This window comes from Nymphalis io, chromosome 9 (assembly GCF_905147045.1).
Source record: "Nymphalis io chromosome 9, ilAglIoxx1.1, whole genome shotgun sequence".
In the NCBI taxonomy this organism is placed as follows: Eukaryota; Metazoa; Arthropoda; class Insecta; order Lepidoptera; family Nymphalidae; genus Nymphalis; species Nymphalis io.
The window spans coordinates 10049235-10072562 of NC_065896.1; the positions used below are offsets into that span (position 1 = coordinate 10049235).

Consider the following 23328-nt stretch of genomic DNA (forward strand, 5'->3'; position numbering starts at 1 on the left):
GTGCGTTTCTTACTGGTTCTTCTCGGTAGAACATACATTCCAAATCGGACGTAGATTTTAATAAAATTCTGTGTGATAAGGTTTAAAAACTTTGATTTGATTGATTTTCTGCCATTTTTAAAACGATTGAAGTTTTTTAAACATCATTCTCGGCTTATATAAAAATGTATCTCGTTATTGAACGACCACGCGAATGCAGTGGCAGGCACTGTGTATACATAGGTATAAAGGTTTTGTTTAGTTTCCATTTTCGCTTCGCTACTTTAAAATTGCATTCAGGTTACTTACAATACATTTTCCAAGGTGTTGCATTATGCTCGGCGTATCTTTGTCATCGCTCTGTAAAATACATTCGAATAAATTTCATACATTTTACCAATATTGCAATGTTGCAAATCATCTGCAGAAACCACTCTCGTTTATGACTAAATTGCAATTTTCTGTATGAAATTTAGTTCCAGCGTATTTCGTTATTACATAAATTTAAAGTTATATGGATCTTGACTATCTTTCCAACTTTGATAAATGTATTACTGCTGATCCAATATACCAGAATTTTGAAGTGCTTAATATGTGTCAAAATTTCGTGCTCAGCGATAAAGGTAAACATCGTAAAGCAACGTGTTATGACATTAAAATTATATAAAAATAAAATATATCATTAATTTGTTCAGTTTTAGTTTCAGTTAAGTTTTTCGTAGTGGTGCATTTTTGATCATTTCGACAGTGGTTTTTTAATTTACATATTCAAATTTATGTACTAGTTTTCGCCCGCCTGTTACGGGGGACGCAAGGCGGCAGGTTTTAAATATAGAAAAGTAGCCTATGTCCGTCTGTGTGGTTCAACCTTTGTTCTACCACATTTAACAAAATAGTTCAGTCTAATTCAGCTTAGCCGTTTAAACGTAACAGACATTCAGTTATTTTCCCATTTATAATTTTATTTTAGATTATAAGCCGTTAAATATAGACAACAAACCATCAACGTAGTTGCTAATATTTCTTATTATATTAATGATAATATCGTTTGTTGTAGTTGCTCCACTGCTATGCTCTGCGCGGCCATCATGACAGAGCATTGGGAACACGTGTCCTGGGAGAAGGCTGCCCTCGCAGCGCTCGCAAATGCTTCCAACACCGCACTGCAGTGGCTCTTAGACGAGAAAGTTGTTAAGGTAAACTAAAATCTTCTTTTATATTTTATATCCAAAGCCTTTTCAAGATTTCATTTCTATGAAAGAGGTTACTTAAACTGAAAAGGACATTTGTAAAGGTCTCGTACAGCCGGAACGCTTACGTACAAATGCTTTTGAATCCTAGTATTCTATAAATATAACACTAAAGATATACAAAAGCTATTTATAGCTACTTATAATGGCCCGACTTGATAGTTTTAACCTCTATATCAGCGAGACGATAAAACGATTGTACAATATAATTATTTTTACTAAATTCCACCATTATTGTTGTATCACTTGTAAAAACTCTCGAGATCTTGCACTGTATGTTCAAGTTATTTAAAACGTTCAGGCATTATGTAAAGTATGATAAGAGATCGTACATCACAGTTAAGCTAAATGCTTTGTGTTATTTTCTCTCTCTTTTTAACCTCGCTTATATTAAATGAAATATAATGGAACCATAATATAGTTTTGTTGTACATAAGTACAACATTAAGATGATTTTTGTACCATTTACTTTGATATTGAGAGAAATTTTGTGTTGGAAAAGCACGTACGTAAGCAAGTACGTCAAACATCAATTTCAATTCGAGTTGGCTTTATCTAAGTATATAAAAAAAGCGTGCTATATTTTGTTGGGAACCAATGTTTAATATTTGTCGCGCCAATCCATTTTTCTTCCAAGGCGTTTTCTTTAAATTTATTTTTATAAAACGTTTTGAGAGTGCCAACAAAAACAATGTACAATAACGCTGTTTATATTAAGAAAGGAATATATAATGTCACGCTACGACCCGCGAGAGTGGAGCAGTAACCTTTAACGAGATTGCAACAAACACACATAGCTATAATATATAATAAATAATAGTTTTCGCACGCGGCTTCACTTGCATATTGGGGGGGTCGAGTGTTAGGTATAAAACAGTAGCTTTTGTCCTAATGCCATCACAATCGTTACAGTGGTTTAGCCGTGACAGCGTAACAAACAGAGTTTAAAAGCTCGTCTGGGTAGGTACCACCCACTCTTCAGATATTCTACGGCTAAACAGCAGTACTTAGTATCGTTGTGTTCCGGTTTGAAGGGTGAGTGAGCCAGTGTAATTACAGGCACAAGGGACATAACATCTTAGTTCCCAAGGTTGGCGGCACATTGGCGATGTAAGCTATGGTTAACATTTCTTACAATGCCAATGTCTATGGGCTATGGAGTTAATTTCGCGTTTGTAATGTTCGACAAAATATTTATTGTTTGCTAGGAGTTTGATAAAAATACTTTTCGTTCTTAATGATGCGGTTGTAATAAAAAAATTATGTATTAACTTTAATATTCTACTCCAATAATACACTTATATTAACTTATACATATAGAGTATGGTCTAGTGGTTAGAATGCTTGAATCTTAACCAATAATCGTGGGTTCAAATCCGGGCAAACACCACTGAATTTTCATGTGCTTAATTTCTGTTTATAATTCATCTCGTGCTTGATGGTGAAGGAAAACATCGTGAAACCTGCATGTGTCTAATTTTATTGAAATTCTGCCACATGTGTATTCTACCAACCGCATTGGAGCAGCGTGGTGGAATAAGCTCCAAACCTTCTCCTCAAAAAGGAGAAGAGGCCTTAGCCCAGCAGTGGGACATTAAAAGGCTGTTACTGTTATAGAGTACTTATATTATATACAATCAATTATATATCAATTTATATTTCTAATATCTGAGTTTACTATTTGGGTAGAATAATGAATATTGCGTACGTTATTATTTTTCAAGTTTCAAACTACCATCGTGCTTTTAAATATAACCTTAATTCTTTTTTATTATTTAATCAGCCCTACCCTCTTATGAAATATTACGCAGTTTCATTTGCGACGAAAATTTTGTGACGTTTTTTTTTTAAATATATATATTTATAACTTTTCTAACGGTGATTAGATGTTACTAGTATAAATGTGCATTAAAAAACCATTATTCTAATAAATTTCTTATAAATGAAGAATTTTCATATTTTTATATGCTGCCGCCCGCGGCTTCCCTCTAGTGTTATAATGAGGCAGGGTCCTTTCTTGCAGTTCAAGCTTGCTTTATACCAAATTTCATAAAAATCGATTAAATTGTTTAGCCGTAAAAGCGTAACAGACTAACAGACAGAGAGCTACATTTACAATATAAGTATAGATAACAAATTGCTTACATTCTGTTAGCCATAGATAATTACGCTTTCAGTCTTCATAATTCAAGTTTGGTAATACAAACAATATTAGGTACATGGTATTACAATCTAAATTTTAGGATAAAAATGACGTAGGTACAAACTATAAAAAAATAAACTTAAACAAACGTATTTGTTTCGAAGGCGGAAAGTGTTTATGAAATTATTATCGATATTTTAATAAAGTTATGATCTTACAAATGGAAAACATTTAAATCGGAATAAGTGTAACATTTTGCGTTTGAAGATTTTTGACGTTTACATTTCGATAAAAACAAATAAAGGCTACTACTACTATACTGACATTTCAATAATGTAATCCGATAGCGATAGCGACGAGCGTATTTTAAGGAAATAGAAATGTAAAGAAAAAAATTGCGACATGTAAGTAGAACAAACCTTAAAACAATCCCATTTGATTGTAACCGACTGTATATTATTAATATAACTCAAATGATATATTTCAAACAGTAAAACGCTATAAATCAATTTATATCGGAAATGTAACTTAAATAATTAAAGTCGGTCAAGGAATATCATTTGACGCACCGATATTCGGCGTAAAACAAGTTAAAATAAAGTCAATAAAAAAATCTATTCAGCATACTAAATGTCACCAAAGTGTCTGCAATAATTTCAACTTCTTGGCGGGATGAACTAGTTTAAAAATCACCGTACAATATTTGACCGATGGTACAACGCGTAAGACGTAGGTACGTATACCACCGCGTACTATAGAATAACGCGTTTAATAAAAAATAATTTGATATGAAATATTGTTTTACAATTGGAGATAAAATATTTTAAACATATCATACTTAAATACTTCTAAACATTATGTTTCAAAATTAAGTTTTTTTTGCTGGATATCAATACAGCTTTGTACCCATCTGTAGTACGGCCTTATTGCTGACTCGAGTTTTCATGTTTCCTCAAGTACGTTTTCTTGTTCAAAGTTATTGTTTTCAGAGCTATACCGAAACTAAAGCGTCTCCTTTTCACATTAATTTTTTTTGACACCTTTTCAGCTTTGAAGTAAAAAATAATTATTTTAGCTGAAATAGGTAAATGTACAAATTAGAGTTTGTACATTTACCTATTTCATCTAAATATGTTAATAATAATATGAAGATAACTAAAATTAAATAATAACGTGCCTACTCAATTTCAGCTACTTAAGCGAATTCGAACTGACAAACTGCGCAAGAGTTTTAGTTCGCATGACTTTAATAATAATTTTTTTCAGGAAAGACTCCTTATATAAATAAACTTAAAAAGCTAAATATTACTTGAATACAGCGACAAAACGTTAGAGCTATTTCCGAGATAGAAAAAGATATATACAAATAAAAAAATTCTCGTTTAATAATGAGAATTTTTTTATTATATAAAAAATAGTACACTGTGTGTGACGAGCGCAAAACACTGTGTTTCGACTCAAAAGTCCTGACCAAAGCCCTTTAACCCTGGTCTCATAGCCACTTATGCCAGCAAACCAGTAAAAAATAACAGATATCTACGCAAGAAAACAATAAAACAAAAAATAATTATTATAAACCTTGATTAAAACATTTGAGTATGCTACTATTTAATTATAAAGATGACATCACGTAAGTTAAATTTTACATATTAACGATATGAAACTTGCTAATCATATTTGACGAACAACCTTGACTTGTGTGTCCTTAGCACGCGATATTAGAATGACATAAAAAAAAAAAACAAAAAAAAGGAACGTTATTAATCAAATGCCCGCAGCTGTGATTTCGTGTAATGATAAATCATAGCATATAATTAAGGTTTCAGAAGTGTAAAATTATATAATACATAAGTATCTTTGAAAAAGAAATCAATTTTTTAACACAAACAGAATAACTTATGCAAAGTTGATTTTAATAACCACTTAAATTATTTCCGTCGAGCACGCCATACTACTTATCTAAATGTCCTAAACAAAGCACTATCGCTTTTTATTCGATGCATAAAAATGAGGGTAAATTATTGGTATTACTTTTTAAAAAAATGTCGATATCTTCTATTAACAATAAAAAATTATGTATTGTTTTACTCTTACTTTGCACTTAAAATTATACAGAAAAATTTACTATAATCTATTTACTGTGATTTTCTGCCGTGTTTACTTTGTTTTTTTTATGAAATATGAAGTCAGACTGGCAAATGGGCCTCTTGATGGTAAGTGGTCACTACCGCCCATAGACTTTGACTATGTAAGAGTTATCAACCATTCTTTACATCGTCAATACGCCACCAATGTTATGTCCCTTGTGCCTGTAGTTACTCTGGCTCACTCACCCTTTTAGGGTAATACCCCCCCTTGTAGGGGGACACGGACACAATAATACTGAATATTGCTGTTTGCCGGTAGAATATCTACTTCTTCCGCTTTCTATTTTCGTACAGTTTACTTGTGTATATAAAATAAATTGCATTTATTAGGTGAACTTTGGACTATTAATTTAATCAGTCACACATACAACCAAGTGCTATATGTTTACTAAATTTAATTATTTTTATCGCATATAAATATAAATATATAAAGTTTATTCTAACTAGATATTTTATTGAGTCTTCAACTTCGGGGCTTTTATCAAATAAGTAGGAAAGGATTATGAACGGTTAATTAAACAGTTTTCAACTTAAATTCAAAAGCCTGTAGTGCTACCTGAAAAGCACGACTTAACTGATATTAACGCTCAGCTTTTAAAATGTAACCTTGACCTGAAATAATTGTGGACAGTTTTATACACAGAAATGCATTTAATAAAAAGTATTATTTTTAATGAGGCTTAAGTATACATTTTTTCTGCTCAAAGATACGTGATAGCCCATTGGATATAATGCGTAGATTACAACCACAGATAGCAGGTCTATATCCGAGGAAGCATAACTATTTCATGAGGATAATTTGTATAATAATCGTAAAAAACAAAGCTTTGAATACTGTTATTACCAAAATTTGTAAGAGCAAGAAACGTTACCCTCAGTAACAATTTACTGTCTCGCATTTGATTAATTCACTAGCAAATTCCGCTGCTTTGCCAGCGTTGAGTTCAGCTTGTGACGAAAACTCTTCAAAATCTGCCATTTTTACGTATCAAGTGCATAATGCCTCTTTAAGTTGCTTCATACGTATATGTAACTTAAAAAGAGTACGCTATTTTTTAAATCACAGACACACACTTTTTTTTATTATTATATAGAATAGGAAGGCGGACGAGCATATGGGCCACCTGATGGTAAGTGGTCACCAAACGCCCTTAGACATTGGCATTGTAAGAAATGTTAACCATCGCTTACATCACCAATGCGCCACCAACCTTGGGAACTAAGATGTTATGTCCCTTGTGCCTGTAATTACACTGGCTCACTCACCCTTCAAACCGGAACACAACAATACCGAGTACTGCTGTTTTGCGGTAGAATATCTGATGAGTGGGTGGTACCTACCCAGACGAGCTTGCACAAAGCTCTACCACCAGTAAAATATTATTTACTTGTATTGTACACTGGTCGCCAAAAAAATCGACCCACCAGTATTTTTTTACTTACAAAGTTGTTATCTTAACTATGCGACGACGGTGGATTGTTTTACTTATGGGACATACATTTAACATTTTATTACCCACTTGATATTGATTTGGAGGAGTTGTAAGTGTTATTTAGGATATGTGGAATATTTTTAAAGTATTGATAAGAAAACGTTACTTTGTGCACAAAGTGCATGGTTAGTTTATTTCCAGTTCATCTCGGTTCGATGTTTATTATTGATTAAGTGTATGAAACTTTGTTGAAACAATAATTTTAATAAGTTTAAACATAAAAAATGGATACTACTGAAGCAGAAGCTGCTCAAGTCGTAGCTCTTATTCATGAGGGGTTAAGTCAGCGAAATGTGGCTAGAACACTAAAATTAAGCCGTTCAGCGGTGCGAAGAGTGTACAAACACTACTTGGAGTCTGGGGAGTATCGCCGGAGACCAGGATCTGGCAGGGGGCGTGTCACGAACCCGACCGATGACCGTTTTATTGGTTTGACGTCTTTAAGAAACCGACATCTTTCGGCTGTTGACGTTCAAGGTAGACTCCGAGAAAGTCATGGAGTGTCTGTGAGTGAAAATACTGTAAGAAGAAGACTTCGAGAGCAAAACTTAACCCCTCACAAGCCAGCAACAGGACCAAAACTCACAGCATCCCATCGACAAGCAAGACTACAATTTGCTAGGCAGCACGTCGATTGGACACTGGACCAATGGGAGACAGTATTGTTCAGTGATGAAAGCCGAATGCCTCTAGTAGGCTCTGATGGACGACGTAACGTCATGCGAAGGCCAGGAGAACGCTACTCTCAGTGTTGCATTCGAGAAACAGTCCGATTTGGTGGAGGCTCTACAATGTTTTGGGGAGGTATTTCTTTGACGGGACGCACAGAGCTGGTTTTTTTCCGTAATCGTGCTGTTAATGCTGAAACTTACATAACGGACATTATATATTGGGGATAATTTCCAACTTATGCACGACAACGCACGACCTCACGTCGCTAGAATTGTTAAAGACTATCTCAGGGAAGTCGAAATTCCAGTTACGCAGTGGCCAGCCAATAGTCCGGACTTAAACCCGATAGAGCACCTCTGGGACCAGCTAAAACGTACGGTTCGAGCACGAAATCCAATTCCAGAAACCCTGAATCAACTGGAAGCTGCCCTAACTGGCAACGGAACCCACAGGAAGACATTAAAAAGCTAATCAGGTCACTTAATAGGCGTATGCAGGCAGTGATTAGGTCAAGAGGAGGAAACACTCCCTATTAAAGTAAGATTTAGGCACCCAAATTTAAAAACAAACGGCATAATCGTTTTGTACACAAAAAAATAAAATTGCGTAAAATTTTGTGTTTTCGTGTTTTGTCACATATTTACCTAAAGACCTATTTTTTGCGCACTATTTCTGTTTTTGTACAATCCTACAATTGCATCTTTTCATTATCAATCTTAAAAATATAAATATGTGATAGTTTAAAACCATACGATAGCTTTTTTACAAAAAATGTAGGTGGGTCGATTTTTTTGGAGGCCAGTGTATTTATGTATATGTTGTATTCAGATTCATCAACAAAAAAGTTAAAAAAAACATCATACTATAACCGTAGTTTACATAAGAGTAGAAAAAAGGCTATAATGGCTGACATTTCAGTTTTTCTCCCACGAGATTCGGATCACGTGACACGAGCAGCAGGAACTACGCTGTAATGAACTTTACAGGAAAGTTCATAAAGAATATTCCACACGTAACACTTTGGTGACTACGATAGACGAAATAGTTTTCATTATTCGTATTATTTTTCATCAAGGTCGACTGTAATTTAAAAAAAACGTATTGTTTAGAAGTAAAATATTTAGCGAGTTGAATATATAATACATTGTTAGTCCTTTGCTTTATAATTATATAATTACTAATGAAGAAAATTTTGTTTTTGTTAGAAAGTAAAACCTTGCATAGAAGAAAGAAATATATACTCAGTAATTTGATAAATTCTGCTGGTTATAAAGCTTTGTGTAGCTAGACCAGCTCAGTTATTCTACTATTGCTATAGTTTGAAGGACAAGCAAGCCAGTTTAAGTAGGTATGTATAGTAGGAACATTATAGAAGTGACACTTATGTTTTTATTAACCTTATTCTCACAAATTTGTCTGGATATCTGCCTCCTTTTTAAGAATTAAAAAAATATTTACAGCATACCTTTGATACCGAGGTTCATATATCTTCAGTTCTAACAATCATTCAGAAAAAGCTAAACATCAAGTTATCTTTTTTAATCGATTTTCATATGAAAAATATAATTTTTATTAGTTATTAAGGTAGTGTAAGATGACTACAAATAAAATTTAAATAACAACAAATTCCAAAATAAAACATAAAAATAAATAATTAATTAATCATCGAAGAAAAGTATATAAGGACAATGAAAAGTGTATAATTATATATATTAATTTTAAATTTTTCGTTTATCGTTTTCGCTATTCAAATGAGACAGCATCACTTAGAGAAACATATAACATCTTGTAGTTGCACGTTTAGAATTTTAATGGCCTTCTTTAAAATAAACGGGACTATTTTTAAAAACAGCAACTTTTAATATAAATACTACTCATTAAAAATTTATAAGTATACATTATATTAATGAAAGAGTATGTCATTTGTAATATGAAAAAATATATTTAATAAAAGCAATAAAATCTTTTTGTTACTTTTAAAAATTTCTCTCTTAAAAGAACGCTTTTATTGAAGTCGTGTTAGGTAACTGTGTCATTAATCAAAGTCAATATTTGCTAGACATTCTTTAAGGCTCGCGAAATTTGAGTTAAACAAATTACGTCACGAGCTTAAATAAATTTTTGCCTTTTAGCTTTTTTTTTTTTTATTTTTTATTTTTTTTTTATAGAATAGGAAGGCGGACGAGCATATGGGCCACCTGATGGTAAGTGGTCATCAACGCTCTTAGACATTGGCATTGTAAGAAATGTCAACCATCGCTTACATATCTTACGTAATATGGCCTTAAACGCTTAAGTCTAAGACTACTTAATAAAATTTTAATAAAAATATATCTAGTACAATGGTTTAGTTATTGTTTGTTATAATTCATAGCAGATACAAAGTTCTTTATAATATATACTCAGCGTCTAAAGATCCAGAGGGATTGCGAGTGAACTTCTTGAAAAATATCTTTCACGTGGCCATTTTTACGGAAAACTAGTCCAATGTGCAGAAAATATTATAGTGGGTAAGTGTATGCACAAATAAATGTGCACTATCAATAGGAAGTTTAAGAGTGGTATAACTCTTATAATCATCTCACAATGATACCTCAAATCCGAAACGACTAGAGAGAATTCAGTTCGCTAGACCAACGTCTCTGCACGCTTTCCAAGGGAGAGTAAACCCTGTCAAATTCTGGTCTGCTTCTGATAATTTATTGACAGCAAAACGCAATGACCCTTTATATTGGCCCTATATGCTGGCCACTAGACAAACAACGGCTAGTCAGCTTACTGCCTATAGACAAGCAGCTATATATACAATCAGCTCACTGAATATAGACAAATTATCACTGACAATAAATTAAGCTATTCTATATACCTATATACTAAGTTTACATAGTAACAACACCAATGTATATTTAAAAATGTTGGTAACTATAGCCTATTCTATAAACAAACCGCACCATAGATTTACATTTTCCAAGCGATTCCATAATACCTTTGCTACATATACTACAAACAGTTCTTGATTTATTATTTATTTAATATTTTTATTTATAATACAAGACTATTCCACCTAACTACGTATGTTTACTTTAATTTTACTTCAGTAAATCAGTAAAACGTAGTAAATTGTCTAAGGTTTCATCTAAATATGGTAACAGACTTTGAATATCTCACTGCTGGGCTAAGGCCTCTTCTCCCTTTTTGAGAAGAAGGTTTGGAGCTTCTTCCATCACGCTACTCCAATGCGGGTTATTGGAATACACGTGTAGCAGAATTTCAGTGAAATAAGACACGTGCAGGTTTCCTCGCGATGTTTTCCTTCACCGTAAAGCACAAGATATAGTCATATATAGTCACAAATTAAGCACATGAAAATTCAGTGGTTTGAACCCACGATCATCGGTTAAGATTCACACTTTCTTACCACTGGGTCATCTCGGTTATCATCATAGGCTATCGACATGTCATCTCAATATATTTGATTAATTTTATATTACGCCAGAAGACTATGTATGAATAGGATCTACGTCATAAAACGTTTAGGTATAGATTAACAAGACTAAAGACCTATTGTGATAGTAATTAGTACATAGCTGTAATTTGGGTCAGTGGTAAGTAAATGTAGCAGAATTTCATCAGCCATGCAAATTACCACGTCTTTCATCGCAGAGTACGAGATTATAATCACATAACATACGTGACAACTGATAGAAACGTGGTGCTTGCCTAGATTTGATTGGTCTCAAGGCTCTTATGTTATATCTTATTAAACATAAGTCGATGTTATTCTATGCCTCATAATTTTACGCAATTATGAATAAAATTATAGTCCTATCGGACATTTCGAATAAAGAACGTAAAACGATTGATATGAAGGTCAATGAAATAGTTTCCAGAAGCAATACGAAGAAATTTTTGCTTTGGCCTTGAAACTGAACTTGGCAGCTGATAGTGCGATTTCCGTTTTATTATATAACTGTCGTTTCATTCCTATTTTCAATTGTTTTTAAACAATGAACTAGAATTCCTATTAAAGTTAGTTCACATTTTTCTAGTTCATTGAAAAGTTTTTAATTAAAAATATACAACAAGTATCTGTAATCTTGAAGTAATACAATCGACTACTGGGTCATTTAGGTGCCATATTGCTAGTACTTACTAATATGGAAAGTAAACATAGTTTATACATATTACGTTATTATTAATGACTTCAACTTGCAATTCCCAATGGCGGCACGTAATTACAATTAAAACACGAACAAACACACCATATACGTATAATAATTGACGAATTATTCACGAGCTTTCATTGCATTCGTACATGTTATTGTATTTATTATTTTACTCTGCTATATAAACCAAAAAATTTAATATATAAAAATCTCGTGTCACGGTGTTTGTGGTCGAATTCCTCCGAAACAGCTCGACCAATTTTTATGAAATTTGTTATGTATATTTGGGAGGCATGAGAATAGGTCGTAAAGTATCGCTAGCTGATAAGGGTGTCCCTATCTAGATTTTTTTTTATTTTTTAGACATTTTTTTTATTTGTATTTTATTTAGATTTAGCGTCAAAAAATACATATAACCCCAAATTTTGTAATTACGATTTTAGTATTTTTTGTATGAACAATATCAAAATAATCATTTATAGTGAACCTTACCGAACTTTCGTCTACGTTATTCACTAGAAGCGTCGCGTCATTTCGACATTTAAATATTTGCAAAATATTTAACGGTTTATTTAATTGATAAGAAATATAAGCGTGTTTTATGATATTAAAAAGGTTGGTAAAATACTAAAAGATCAAATACATTATCGGTATACCGTTTTTATCAGTAAATACAACAATTTGGTCTATTTGTGTGTGTGTGTGTATGTTACAGTGAAAAATGCCAGCAAGAGCAAGGGGGCCCATTTGGGCTGTCGAACTAATAAAGCATCAATCATGCGTAATAATAAAGCAGAAAGAACAGACGAACAAATCCAACAAAATAACGAAAATTTGCGTGTGAGCATGTCACCATTGAATGGTTTTCTCAGCGGCACGTATCCAATAGTACATATCAAGGATGTTTCTGAAATCCATTCGCACACGAAAAATATCGCAAAGGACTGCGTTCCTTCCCGAGTCTCCAACCGTACATTTTTTTTGTTATTGTTTTAATTTACACAGGACTTAATCGTGTAAAATATTCAGTAGATATAATTTATATGGCAGAAAAATGTTTGCCGGGTCAGCTAGTAAATATATATATTTAGGATCCAGAAGTAAAACAGATTTTAAAAAAAATGTCGAATTTGTCTTTTTTAAAATAGAACACAAAATCGTATAAATTGATATAAATTACTCGCCCAATTACTAAAAATTCAAAAAACACATTTGAACACATTTAACGAATCAAAAGTCGCGCCAATAATTAATTAATTACTTTACTTTTTTGCCTTCGATCACTAATGAGAAGTTTTTTTTTATATTAGCGTACGTCTTTTTTTTTAACAACGCTGTTGTATCGATTGAAAATTATGGAGCATCATTGAAGTAGTCGCTTTATTGATGTTTTTTATTAAACTTCGTGTATGATTTAAAGTAACAATTGTGTACTTTTTAATTTAGTATTATTATTACGTTTGACAATAGGTAACCGGAGTTTTAGTTAATTGCGCATAGAGTTGTGGATGGCTTAACAACGGTGGTGATGACACATTGATATTGTCGCCATTCAGTGCGCACCTATAAACCCTCGGTTCTAAATTTAATTATATTAATATAATTTAGTAAACGTTAAGATATCTATTTATATAAAAAATAATCGAAAACGACACACAAAAAAAGTCTAAGGTTTTATATTTTAAAAGAACAATTTGTGTAGGTATATTATTATGTATTAAAATGTAATATTAGTGTAAGACTATAATGCTACCCTGGAGTTTACCTACCTAAAAGTACTTAGTTTTACTTCCCTAGGCAAGGCCCAGAGACTTTCAATACCTTTTTGCCTCTACATAGAAAATCCGGCCTTGATTCTTGAGCTGTCCTAATTTCAATATTGGCAGGCAACTGAAAGGCAATTAAATGTTTGCTGACGTCACAAAATTACATTTTATTTAGTGAAAAAAATAATCTTATTAATTTTATTAGCTTTATAAAACAAAACCAAGATTCGAAGCCTCAGTGATACCATTCCATATATTTTATCAACCAATAAATATCAATATGGGGTTATATGTAAACTTAAATTCAAGGATAATTCATACTATATTTATTTTTAAAGAGTTACTGTTAAGTTTTTAAAAATGCAACAATAATTTCTAAAATAATTCCTTATTTCTGAAAAAATATTGTTTGCATTAAATAGCTAACAATAGTTTTACTTGTTGGTGGTGCTTTATGCAAGCCCATTTGGGTAGGTACCAAATCATGACATTATTTCTACCGCCAAGTAGCAATACTTAGTATTGCCGTGTTCCGGTTTTAAGGATGAGTGAGCCAGTGACAACAAGTACAAGGGACATAAAAGTCATGTAGTTAGTCTTAGTTCTCAAGGTCGGTAATGCATTGGTGATTTAAGGGATGGTTAATATTTCTTACAATGCCATTGGCATCTATCGTCTATGGGCGATGATGACTATTTATCATCATGTGGCCCACCTGCCAGTCTGCCTACCTCATGCAATAAAATAGAAGAGTAGATTTCATTTTGATATGAAAAAAACCATCATATATTGATTTTCGTAACATAACTATTTGTAATCATGTTCACAAAATAATAGTTCCAAGCTGTAAGAAGCCCCATTCGTACGCGGATTACAAAGAAACCTGAGTTCTGAGTCAGGAAGCGACCGGAAATTGTTTTACTATCAGTTATATTTAGCGTTGACATTAAAAATTTATTCATACAATATGAATGTTGTTGATTAATAACAACTTAAACAGTTAAAATCTTATTGTATATGAATTATTTTATTATGATATGAAAAAACGAATAGTAAAGAGATTTTTTTTTATATATATGCCCCGGGATGGCGAATGACTCTACTCCACCTGATGGTAAGTGGTAGTAGAGTCCAAACGCGACGACGGCCAGTACAGTCGGGAAGAATGTTCTGTACTAGCCGTCCCCGCCTTGCCGGCCCGCAAGATGCCTCTTCACGCCTCGTTTGAAGGAACCCGGGTTGTAAGAGGAGGGGAACACGTGAACTGGTAAGGAATTCCATTTTTTGGTAGTGCGACAAAGAAAGGAGTTGCCAAATTTCTTTGTGCGCGATGGAATTAATGTCACAGTTAGGCGGTGACATCGAGAACCAGCTCGCGTGGACTTAAGAATAATTCCTCAGAGCACTCGCCGTGATACAGTCGATAAAAAGTGCTCAGTGCTGCTGTCTCGCGACGCAATTGTAAAGGTTCAAGGGTGTTTGTGACCTTTACGTCGCCAATAATGCGTACTGCACGTCGCTGCAACCGGTCCAAGGCCTCCAGTAGGTACTTAACGGAGCCATCCAAAGGTGCGAGCAATATTCAATGCAAGACCGTACCTGTGTTTTGTATAACAGGCACAGTTGTTGTGGCGTGAAAAAACGCCGCACCTTGTTCAGAACTCCGAGTTTCCGTGAAGCTGTTTTTATAATAGCCTCGATGTAATCCCTTGGACTAAGGTCGCAGCGAACGTCCATCCCCAGCATGGCAATTTTGCTTTGTATCATCAGCGGTGTGCCACAGAGGGAGGGATGAGGGTAAAATGGTGACTTTTTCGCTGTGACAGCGCATACCTGTGTTTTCTTGGCATTAAACTCAACAAGATTATCAGAACCCCATTTGGCGATGAGCTCTAACGTCCTATCGAGTTCAATGACAAGATTCTCCCGCCTCTCCTCAGTTTCCGCCCGCCCAGCCACTGCGCGTCCGTGGTATCCACCATGCACTGTACTATCATCTGCATAGCAATGTATGTTCCCAAGAGAGAGCATATCATTGATATGCAAAAGAAAGAGTGTGGGAGATAGCACAGATCCCTGGGGGACCCCAGCATTCACTACATAGAATTGTGAAGCGCAACCATCTACTAAAACACGAAGGCTACGCTTGTGTAGGAAGCTGGCAATCCAGGTGCATAGCTGAGCAGGCAGACCATATGCCGGTAGCTTGGAGAGAAGACTTCTGTGCCAGACCCTGTCGAAAGCCTTGGAGATATCGAGGCTGACAGCCAACGATTTTCCATGCTTGTCGATAGCTTCACCCCAGAGGTGTGTTACGTACGCTAGAAGATCACCTGTGGACCATTTTGGTCGAAACCCATACTGACGATCATTAATTAGACAGTGATCTTCTAGGTAATGGATCAGTTGGTTGTTTAGAATCCGTTCCATCACCTTACAAAGTACTGAGGTGATAGCTATTGGTCGATAATTTGCCGGGTCAGACCGATCCCCTTTTTTGGGAACCGCTTGCACATTAGCTCTTCTCCAAGCCTCCGGCACACATCCCGAAGAGAGAGAAAGTTGGAACAGGCGCGTTAACACAGGAGACAGCTCCGCCGCGCACTTCTTCAGCACAATGGCTGGTATTTCATCGGAACCGCTAGCTTTCCGTATATCAAGTGATTGCAGCTCCGCACGCACATCACGTTGCCTGATTTTAATGTCAGGCATCGTGTGGCCACATGAAGGTATTGTTGGTGGCTGCGCACTACAATCATCGATCACAGAGTTGTCGGCAAAGAGTTTAGCCAGGAGGTCGGCTTTCTCCTGCGGACTGTGAGCTAGCGATCCGTCCGGATTTCTGAGCGGTGGCAGCGAAGGTTGGCAGAAATTGTTTTGCACAGACTTGGTCAGACGCCAGAAGCTACGGGAGCCCCTAGGATGCGAAATAAGGTCATGACCAATCTGTACAATGCGCTGTGCATCCGCTCTCGTGTATGCCTTCCTACAGGACTTGGAATTTTTATTGTAGTTTGCTTTCAGTGAGTCAATGTTAGATGCCCCGCTAATGCAGCCGTTGATCCACGCGCGATATGCCGCCTGCTTAGATGATACAGCGTCGGCACATTCACGAGTGAACCAACGGTTACGCGTGCTATTCGTCGTCGTCCTATTGATGAGATCTGAGCTAGGAATGTAGTATTCCATTCCTAACATGATCTCACCAGCAACAGCAGCGGCCCTAGCTGTCGGGTCATTCCCACTGAAGCAACGTTCCTTCCAAGGGCCTGACGCATAGTAATCGCGCATACCGTCCCAATCTGCCGACTTATAGTGCCAAACGCGACGTTTGCATACCACTGATGGCGGCAGCTTGGCCTGTGGCACTTTGGTAGATATAAGGCCGTGATCCGAAGAACCAAGTGGAGCTTGAACCACAACCTGATATTCCACCGGGTGAGAAATCAGCAGAAGATCCAGTAGAGAAGGCGCTTGCCTATCAATGTCTGGGGTCCTGGTGGGCTGATCAACCAGTTGGGTCAAGTCGTGTGTGAAAGCAAAAGCATGAGCAGTTCTTCCAGCTTGGTCAGTTTTGAGGGATTTCAACCATGATTCGTGGTGAGCATTAAAATCCCCCAAAAACACCAATTCCGCGTTAGGAAACTGCTCTTGCGCAGCATCTGCCACCCGACTAAGATGGTCAAATAATCGGCTTGTCTCCAAGTCACCATTGTGGGATCTGTAGAGGCACACGTAGACTCGACTCTGACGAACCAGGTCCACACGTACCACCAACATGGAGAAGGAGGGATCCTCCAAGCAGCGCAATCGGTGACAACAAACATCCGCCCTGACGAACAAGCATACTCCGGCTTTCGCTTTAAAAGATTCTTCAAGCATGTAGCCGGGATAGTTAAGGTAGCTGGTTTCGGCAGTTCGGATTGAATGAATGGTGACCTATTCGCTGAGAATGAAAACAATGAATAATCTAACATGAATGTATGTTGTTTATAAGCTTCAACGCGTCGTTCAAAAAGCGTGAGAGCGGATATCACTTTTCAATTAAAAGATTTATCTATTCCTACAATACCTACTTCCCTGACAGTCAATTACATTTTATTTACTTAGGAGAAATTTAGAATTAATTGAAATATATATATAACTGCTATTCAAATGGCAGTTTGATTGATTCTTAACTCGTAGACTCAATAAAAATATATATGTTTTTATATTTTTTAGATTGGAGATTCAAATTCTCGAAAAGGCGGTGGCACATTTTTAGTTCCCATGAATGGAGGTATTTGGACCATGTGTGTGTCTTTAGAAGGTAAATTTTAAAATACTTGAAAATATAAAATATATTTTAAAAAAAGTTGGTTATTTTTCAAAAAAGTTTCAATTTATAGAGGAAGAAGTGTCAATATTGGCCAGAGCCGGATTTCCGACGGAGCCGCTGTGCACAAATTATTTGGCAGATGATGAAGATGAACAGAGAGGAGATTGGCAACATCGTAAGTATTATATAGATTCTTTTTAGTAAGATTAAATCTTAAATAAGCTTATCGTCTGTTATGATGTTTAAACTATTATAAAAACTATACAAATATATATTTGGATGATAAACAAGCTGACTACGAGTTTAAAAAATGTTTAATATGTTATGATTTTAAAATGTATGCTAAATTATCTTTATTTTCATTTAACAAAATGGACACCAAGACAAATAAAACGTACAAGATATACTTTCTGTAATACCGGAACATTCCATACTATAATTTCGAACTTCATTAACGACGGATAATGCTAGTATTTATAAGTATATATATGTATATGAAGTACACAAATACGTTTAAAACTAGGACAAAAATTAAATATAATTTTTTTTGGTAATAATATACTTTGCTGTTACTTTGATACGTGAGCTCTTCGCAAAATGACGTCTCCTAGAGCAATAAGATTGGATACTAAAAAGCAAAAAACATCATTATAAAAGGGCGTTTGCAACTCAGAATACTAATAACACGCGAAAGAAGTGAATGCGTTCGTGAGAAACATTACATATTGAACCTTCATTTTAATCTCATTTCTCTCAAAGAAATTTCAGTTCAATTATAATAAAGGATAAATGTATATAAGTAAATAGGCAGGTAAAGAGCCGAAATGGCCCAGTGTTAACCGATGATCGTGGGTTCGAAACCGGGCAAGCACCACTGAATTTTCATGTGCTTAATTTGTGTTTATAATTCATCTCGTGCTTGATGGTGAAGGAAAACATCGTGAGGAAACCTGCATGTGTCAAATTTCTCATCACATGTGTATTCCACCAAACCGCATTGGAACAGCTTGGTGGAATAAGCTCCAAACCTTCTCCGCAAACAAAGGACAGGCGGCCTTAGCCCAGCAGTGGAACATTTACAGGCGGTTACTAATTACTGATTACTGTATATAGGTATGCAGAATCTGTCCATATCGTGTGCGTTGGTGTGTCTCATCGTGTTAGGCAGCGCGGCGCTGGTCGGCGCTTTCGGCGTCTGCAAACATCAAATAAGCGCCGTGCTCGTTACTGGCGTCATGTATCTTTTAGCTGGTAAGTTATTAAAAGCATCGTCATTTTCAAAAATAAGGATAAGTTAATTGCATAACTATCACCGATTCGGATAATAGCTTTTGCCGAGAAAAACCGGCAAATAATAAAATAATATTTTTAATTACTATTATCGATCATGTATAATTATGCATAGTGTATTGTATAATAAAATTCATAGATATTACAATTCTCATTATATACATATATACATATACATATATACTACACGTATATAGTGTTTTATCAAAACCCCTTTTAAAATTGTAAATTCTAACATAATCTTTTATTTTTCAGGGCTATTCGCAATGTTCACATTAATGATAATACATTTCAAGCGAGTCCAACGAGTGTCAACCCGCGGTAGTTCCCACGGTGATGACACCGCAGACGGCGTCATAGGTCCGCGTTACCCCGCTTTCCCCTTACTATCTGCGAGAGAATTTACGACATCCTGGTCGCTAGAGCTGGGGTGGGGAGGCGTGGCTTTAGCGACTACTACGTCGCTTCTGTGGATACTGTTATCGAAGATAATGAGATACAACCCTATATCGTCTATGTTGTTGTGAATTCGCATAATTATTGTGCGTTTACACGGACGTATGGGTTATAAAAAAATATGTTTTCAAATGTTAAACGCAATAAATAAAATTTATATAATAACGTTATCTAACCACAATATAAATATATCGTTACTAACCCAGTTCGTGTAAATGCTGGATAAAGTCAATTACATTAATCCCAATATTTTAAGTAGGAAATGTCTACCCAGGCGCTTTTATATTGCGTCATAATTAAACATTAAAATATAAGTGTAATTAACATAAACCGTCATTAAGAAAGCCTGAAAAAGCAGCTTATACTCAAATAATTTAAATCCTGCAGTCAAAATTGCGATTTATAGCACTCTACATTAAGCTTATTATTGTACAAAAGTACCTAATAGCTTAGGCAATCGCCAGGCTTGTTGCCGTCCATTGCAAAATTATATATTTACTTACTTAAACATTATGTGTAACACAAATTCTGGTTTGTTTGTATTTGGCTTACGTAACTACGTAAGAATATTGACAATTTAATGTGAAAGTCTTTGGAACGCCATAAGCAATAAAACTTTGCGAATATGTGACGTTTTCAAAATTTTAAGTTTAAATGTCAACATTGCTTAATGAAAAAATCGAAAGGAGAATGACCAAAAGTGGTTTCAATACCCACCACTAAGGCTGCGTTTCCACCAAAGATGTGCGAGGCAGCTGGGTGGTGCCTCCATGTGTAGTAGCAATGCTGTGAAACGGTGCGCGGACGAGCGGTGCGAGAATGTGTAGCGGGCTATTTTTTCGCTTTGTCCGTCCCTAGCAGACATCCCTCACAACACATCCGTAGCGCACATTTTACCCTTGTTTTGCATGCACAAAAACCTCACTCCGTTGAGCTGTTTCCACTAGACCTGCGCCGAGTAAGGCTAGGTAAATTAAGTGATTCTATTGGATCTTAACAAACACATCCCTCGCTACCCATCTTTGCACATCTTTGGTGGAAACGCAGCCTAACGAGACATATGTCGACTTATAGTCCACTAAACAGAGAGTAACTTTTAATATGAGACAAAAAAAATAAGCTGTAAGTAATAAGTTATGACTATATGAAAAATAGTAGTTTAGCTTTTTTGTTTCACTATTTATTTAAATGCATTATAATAGTGCACAGATTCTACTCTTAATGTTGCGCTAATAATGATTCGTCGATAACTCGTGTAAATTGAAGGCTATATAAGGCTATCACTAACGCAATCGGTTTTTATCTGAGTACCTATAGTAGTACCAGGTACTCAAAACAGCGTTGTGTTTTCTTTCTTCCGAGGCTTTGACCAAAATCTATTTCAGCGAAAACCTAACACGGGCCACCAAGCGGCATGTAATTTTTTTTTTTTCGAAATGACTTGTTTCTGTTGGTCTAATTGGCCGACAGCGTAACCGGGCGGACAGCATGACATAATTTGCGTGTATATTAACGATATTTTTCGCATAAAAAGTTACGGTATATTTTTTGTTGCGATCTGGTTATAATGACTCACTATTTAGTACACTACTTTATGACATAGGTCTCGTTAGTGGATATTTGGACTTAGGTACCTAGGACCATACATTTTTGGTCATTCTCCTTTAAATATATATTTTTTAATTATTGTGAATGTTATATAGGTATAACTTGGAAGAATGAAAGGTTCTATATATACAACTAAGAACTTAACTGCGTCTATTTATCAAATGCAAAATAAAAACTATGTACCTATTTGGACCTTTTTTATATACACAGGTCAATATTTTTTCCGCGACATTTTGCTTTTTATGAGTTTATATTTTTTTTCTATTAAATGCTGGGGAAATTAAGACTTTTTAATCCCAGAGAGTGTAAGCATTTCAGGGTAAAAATATTACACAAATAAGTACTCTATGCCATACGCGAGCATAGCTCGTTGTGTATAAGAAATTTTTTTTGCAGACTATTTTGTCCAAATCACTTTCCGCCGATCTTGAGCTTAAAACTTATACTCTTTAATTATTACATTGCATATTTTTTATACTTTGCAATTCTACTATTTACCTACATTTTTCTATGTACATAAATCAAAACGCATTTGCTAGATATAAGATTATGGCCTAGGTACATGTTAAGACTCAGGGAAAAAATATTTTCAAATTGATTAAATTTTTTTTATTATTTGACTTTTTTATAAATAATTTTTGAGAGAGAGTATTTGCCATACTATATAGTATGATGCCCCCAAAAATATTTGAATCAGACAAGCATAAAAAATACCAAAAAAATTACATTTTCATTCTTTAATTCACTACTGTCGAAACTCAACTTAATCAACTTTAGGTACAATGAAAAGTGGAATGTACTTATATTTTTATAGTATGGATCTGAAATTAGATATATTTTCCCGTTGCATAAGTTTTGCCCGCCCATCTCACAAGTTAGGTGTAAGGTTAGCGATACTGTATAAATATTTAATAGCAAAGTTGAGCGTTGTTTGAAAGTTGGTGCTGTGAGTTAATATTAGTTTTATTCATAGTAAATTTGTTAGCAAGATGAAGTAGAGTGTTGTTAGTAAAAAAGTTTAATGAAATATTGTTACAATGAGCGAATATAGATAACATTTAGATAACATTTCATTTTTTCATTAGAAATATAGATACAAAATGATAAATCTTTTAAGAATATCTAAAAAAATACGTAGAGTAGTAAATATTTCTTCTAACAATAAGATACAATAATTTTAAGTCAATTTAAGAAAACGAAACTAACGAAATAATACAATACAATATATGTAGATGGAAAATAAGAACAGCCATGAGTGTCCTGTAGTATTATATTCATTTAATAATAATAATATTTAAGCTAACAATTAAAACTGTACTAACACGTTATTTAATAATATAAATACCAAAGCTCAAAATATCTAGTCATTTTGTTAAAACCCCGCTTTAGTGCTGCCAATTAACGTTTCTGAAATATATGCACGAAAATTATATCGCGAGGAATATACTAGCAGTTTGCATATTATAATATAGCTCATGACTATACATAAACATTAATTTGAATAATATAACAAAATCACAAGTTGTGTAAAATTATAAACAGAAAAAGGCTAAATTATTTTTGGCTGTCACTGCACTACCATAAGCCATAAAAAAGAAAAAAAAAACATTTTTTTATTATTATTTCTTTAACAGATAATAAAATGTTGTCTCTTAAATAGGTACGTTAATTCTTCTCTTCTTTATTAACGTTGTCTTTGCGGTTATGTACTGCGTAAAAAAGAATTGATTGTTTAGTGATTTGTGATAATATTTTAAAATTTGTTAAGACGTTTCACGAATCTTCTGTATGAAATATTTTAGTGATATTTAGATAAATTAACGAATAGCTTCTATGCACCTGAATGCATTGTTTATATTGTAATGTATAGTTTATTTGAATACGTGTTATTTGTTATGTTAAATAATTTTCTAATGCATAAAGCAATATTATTTTGTTTAAAATGTGTTTTATTTACCCTTATTACCACAACTAAATATAATTAAATACAACTACAATAAAAAACAATTATGTATAATATTATTTATTTACATATTACAA

The 23328-nt window shown here is 34.5% G+C and overlaps 1 protein-coding gene across 1 annotated transcript in view; it reads left to right on the top strand.

The window, feature by feature from the left end:
- The window catches only part of LOC126770630 (uncharacterized), a 38670-nt gene extending 15735 nt beyond the window's left edge, over positions 1–22935 (top strand). Inside the window, exons 3-7 of the mRNA XM_050490125.1 lie at positions 1037–1175; positions 17838–17925; positions 18005–18109; positions 19048–19185; positions 19480–22935. Coding sequence (XP_050346082.1) covers positions 1037–1175; positions 17838–17925; positions 18005–18109; positions 19048–19185; positions 19480–19751 — 742 coding nt within the window. The 3' untranslated portion in view covers positions 19752–22935. The remainder of the gene's footprint in view (positions 1–1036; positions 1176–17837; positions 17926–18004; positions 18110–19047; positions 19186–19479) is intronic.
- Positions 22936–23328: the final 393 nt, after the last annotated feature.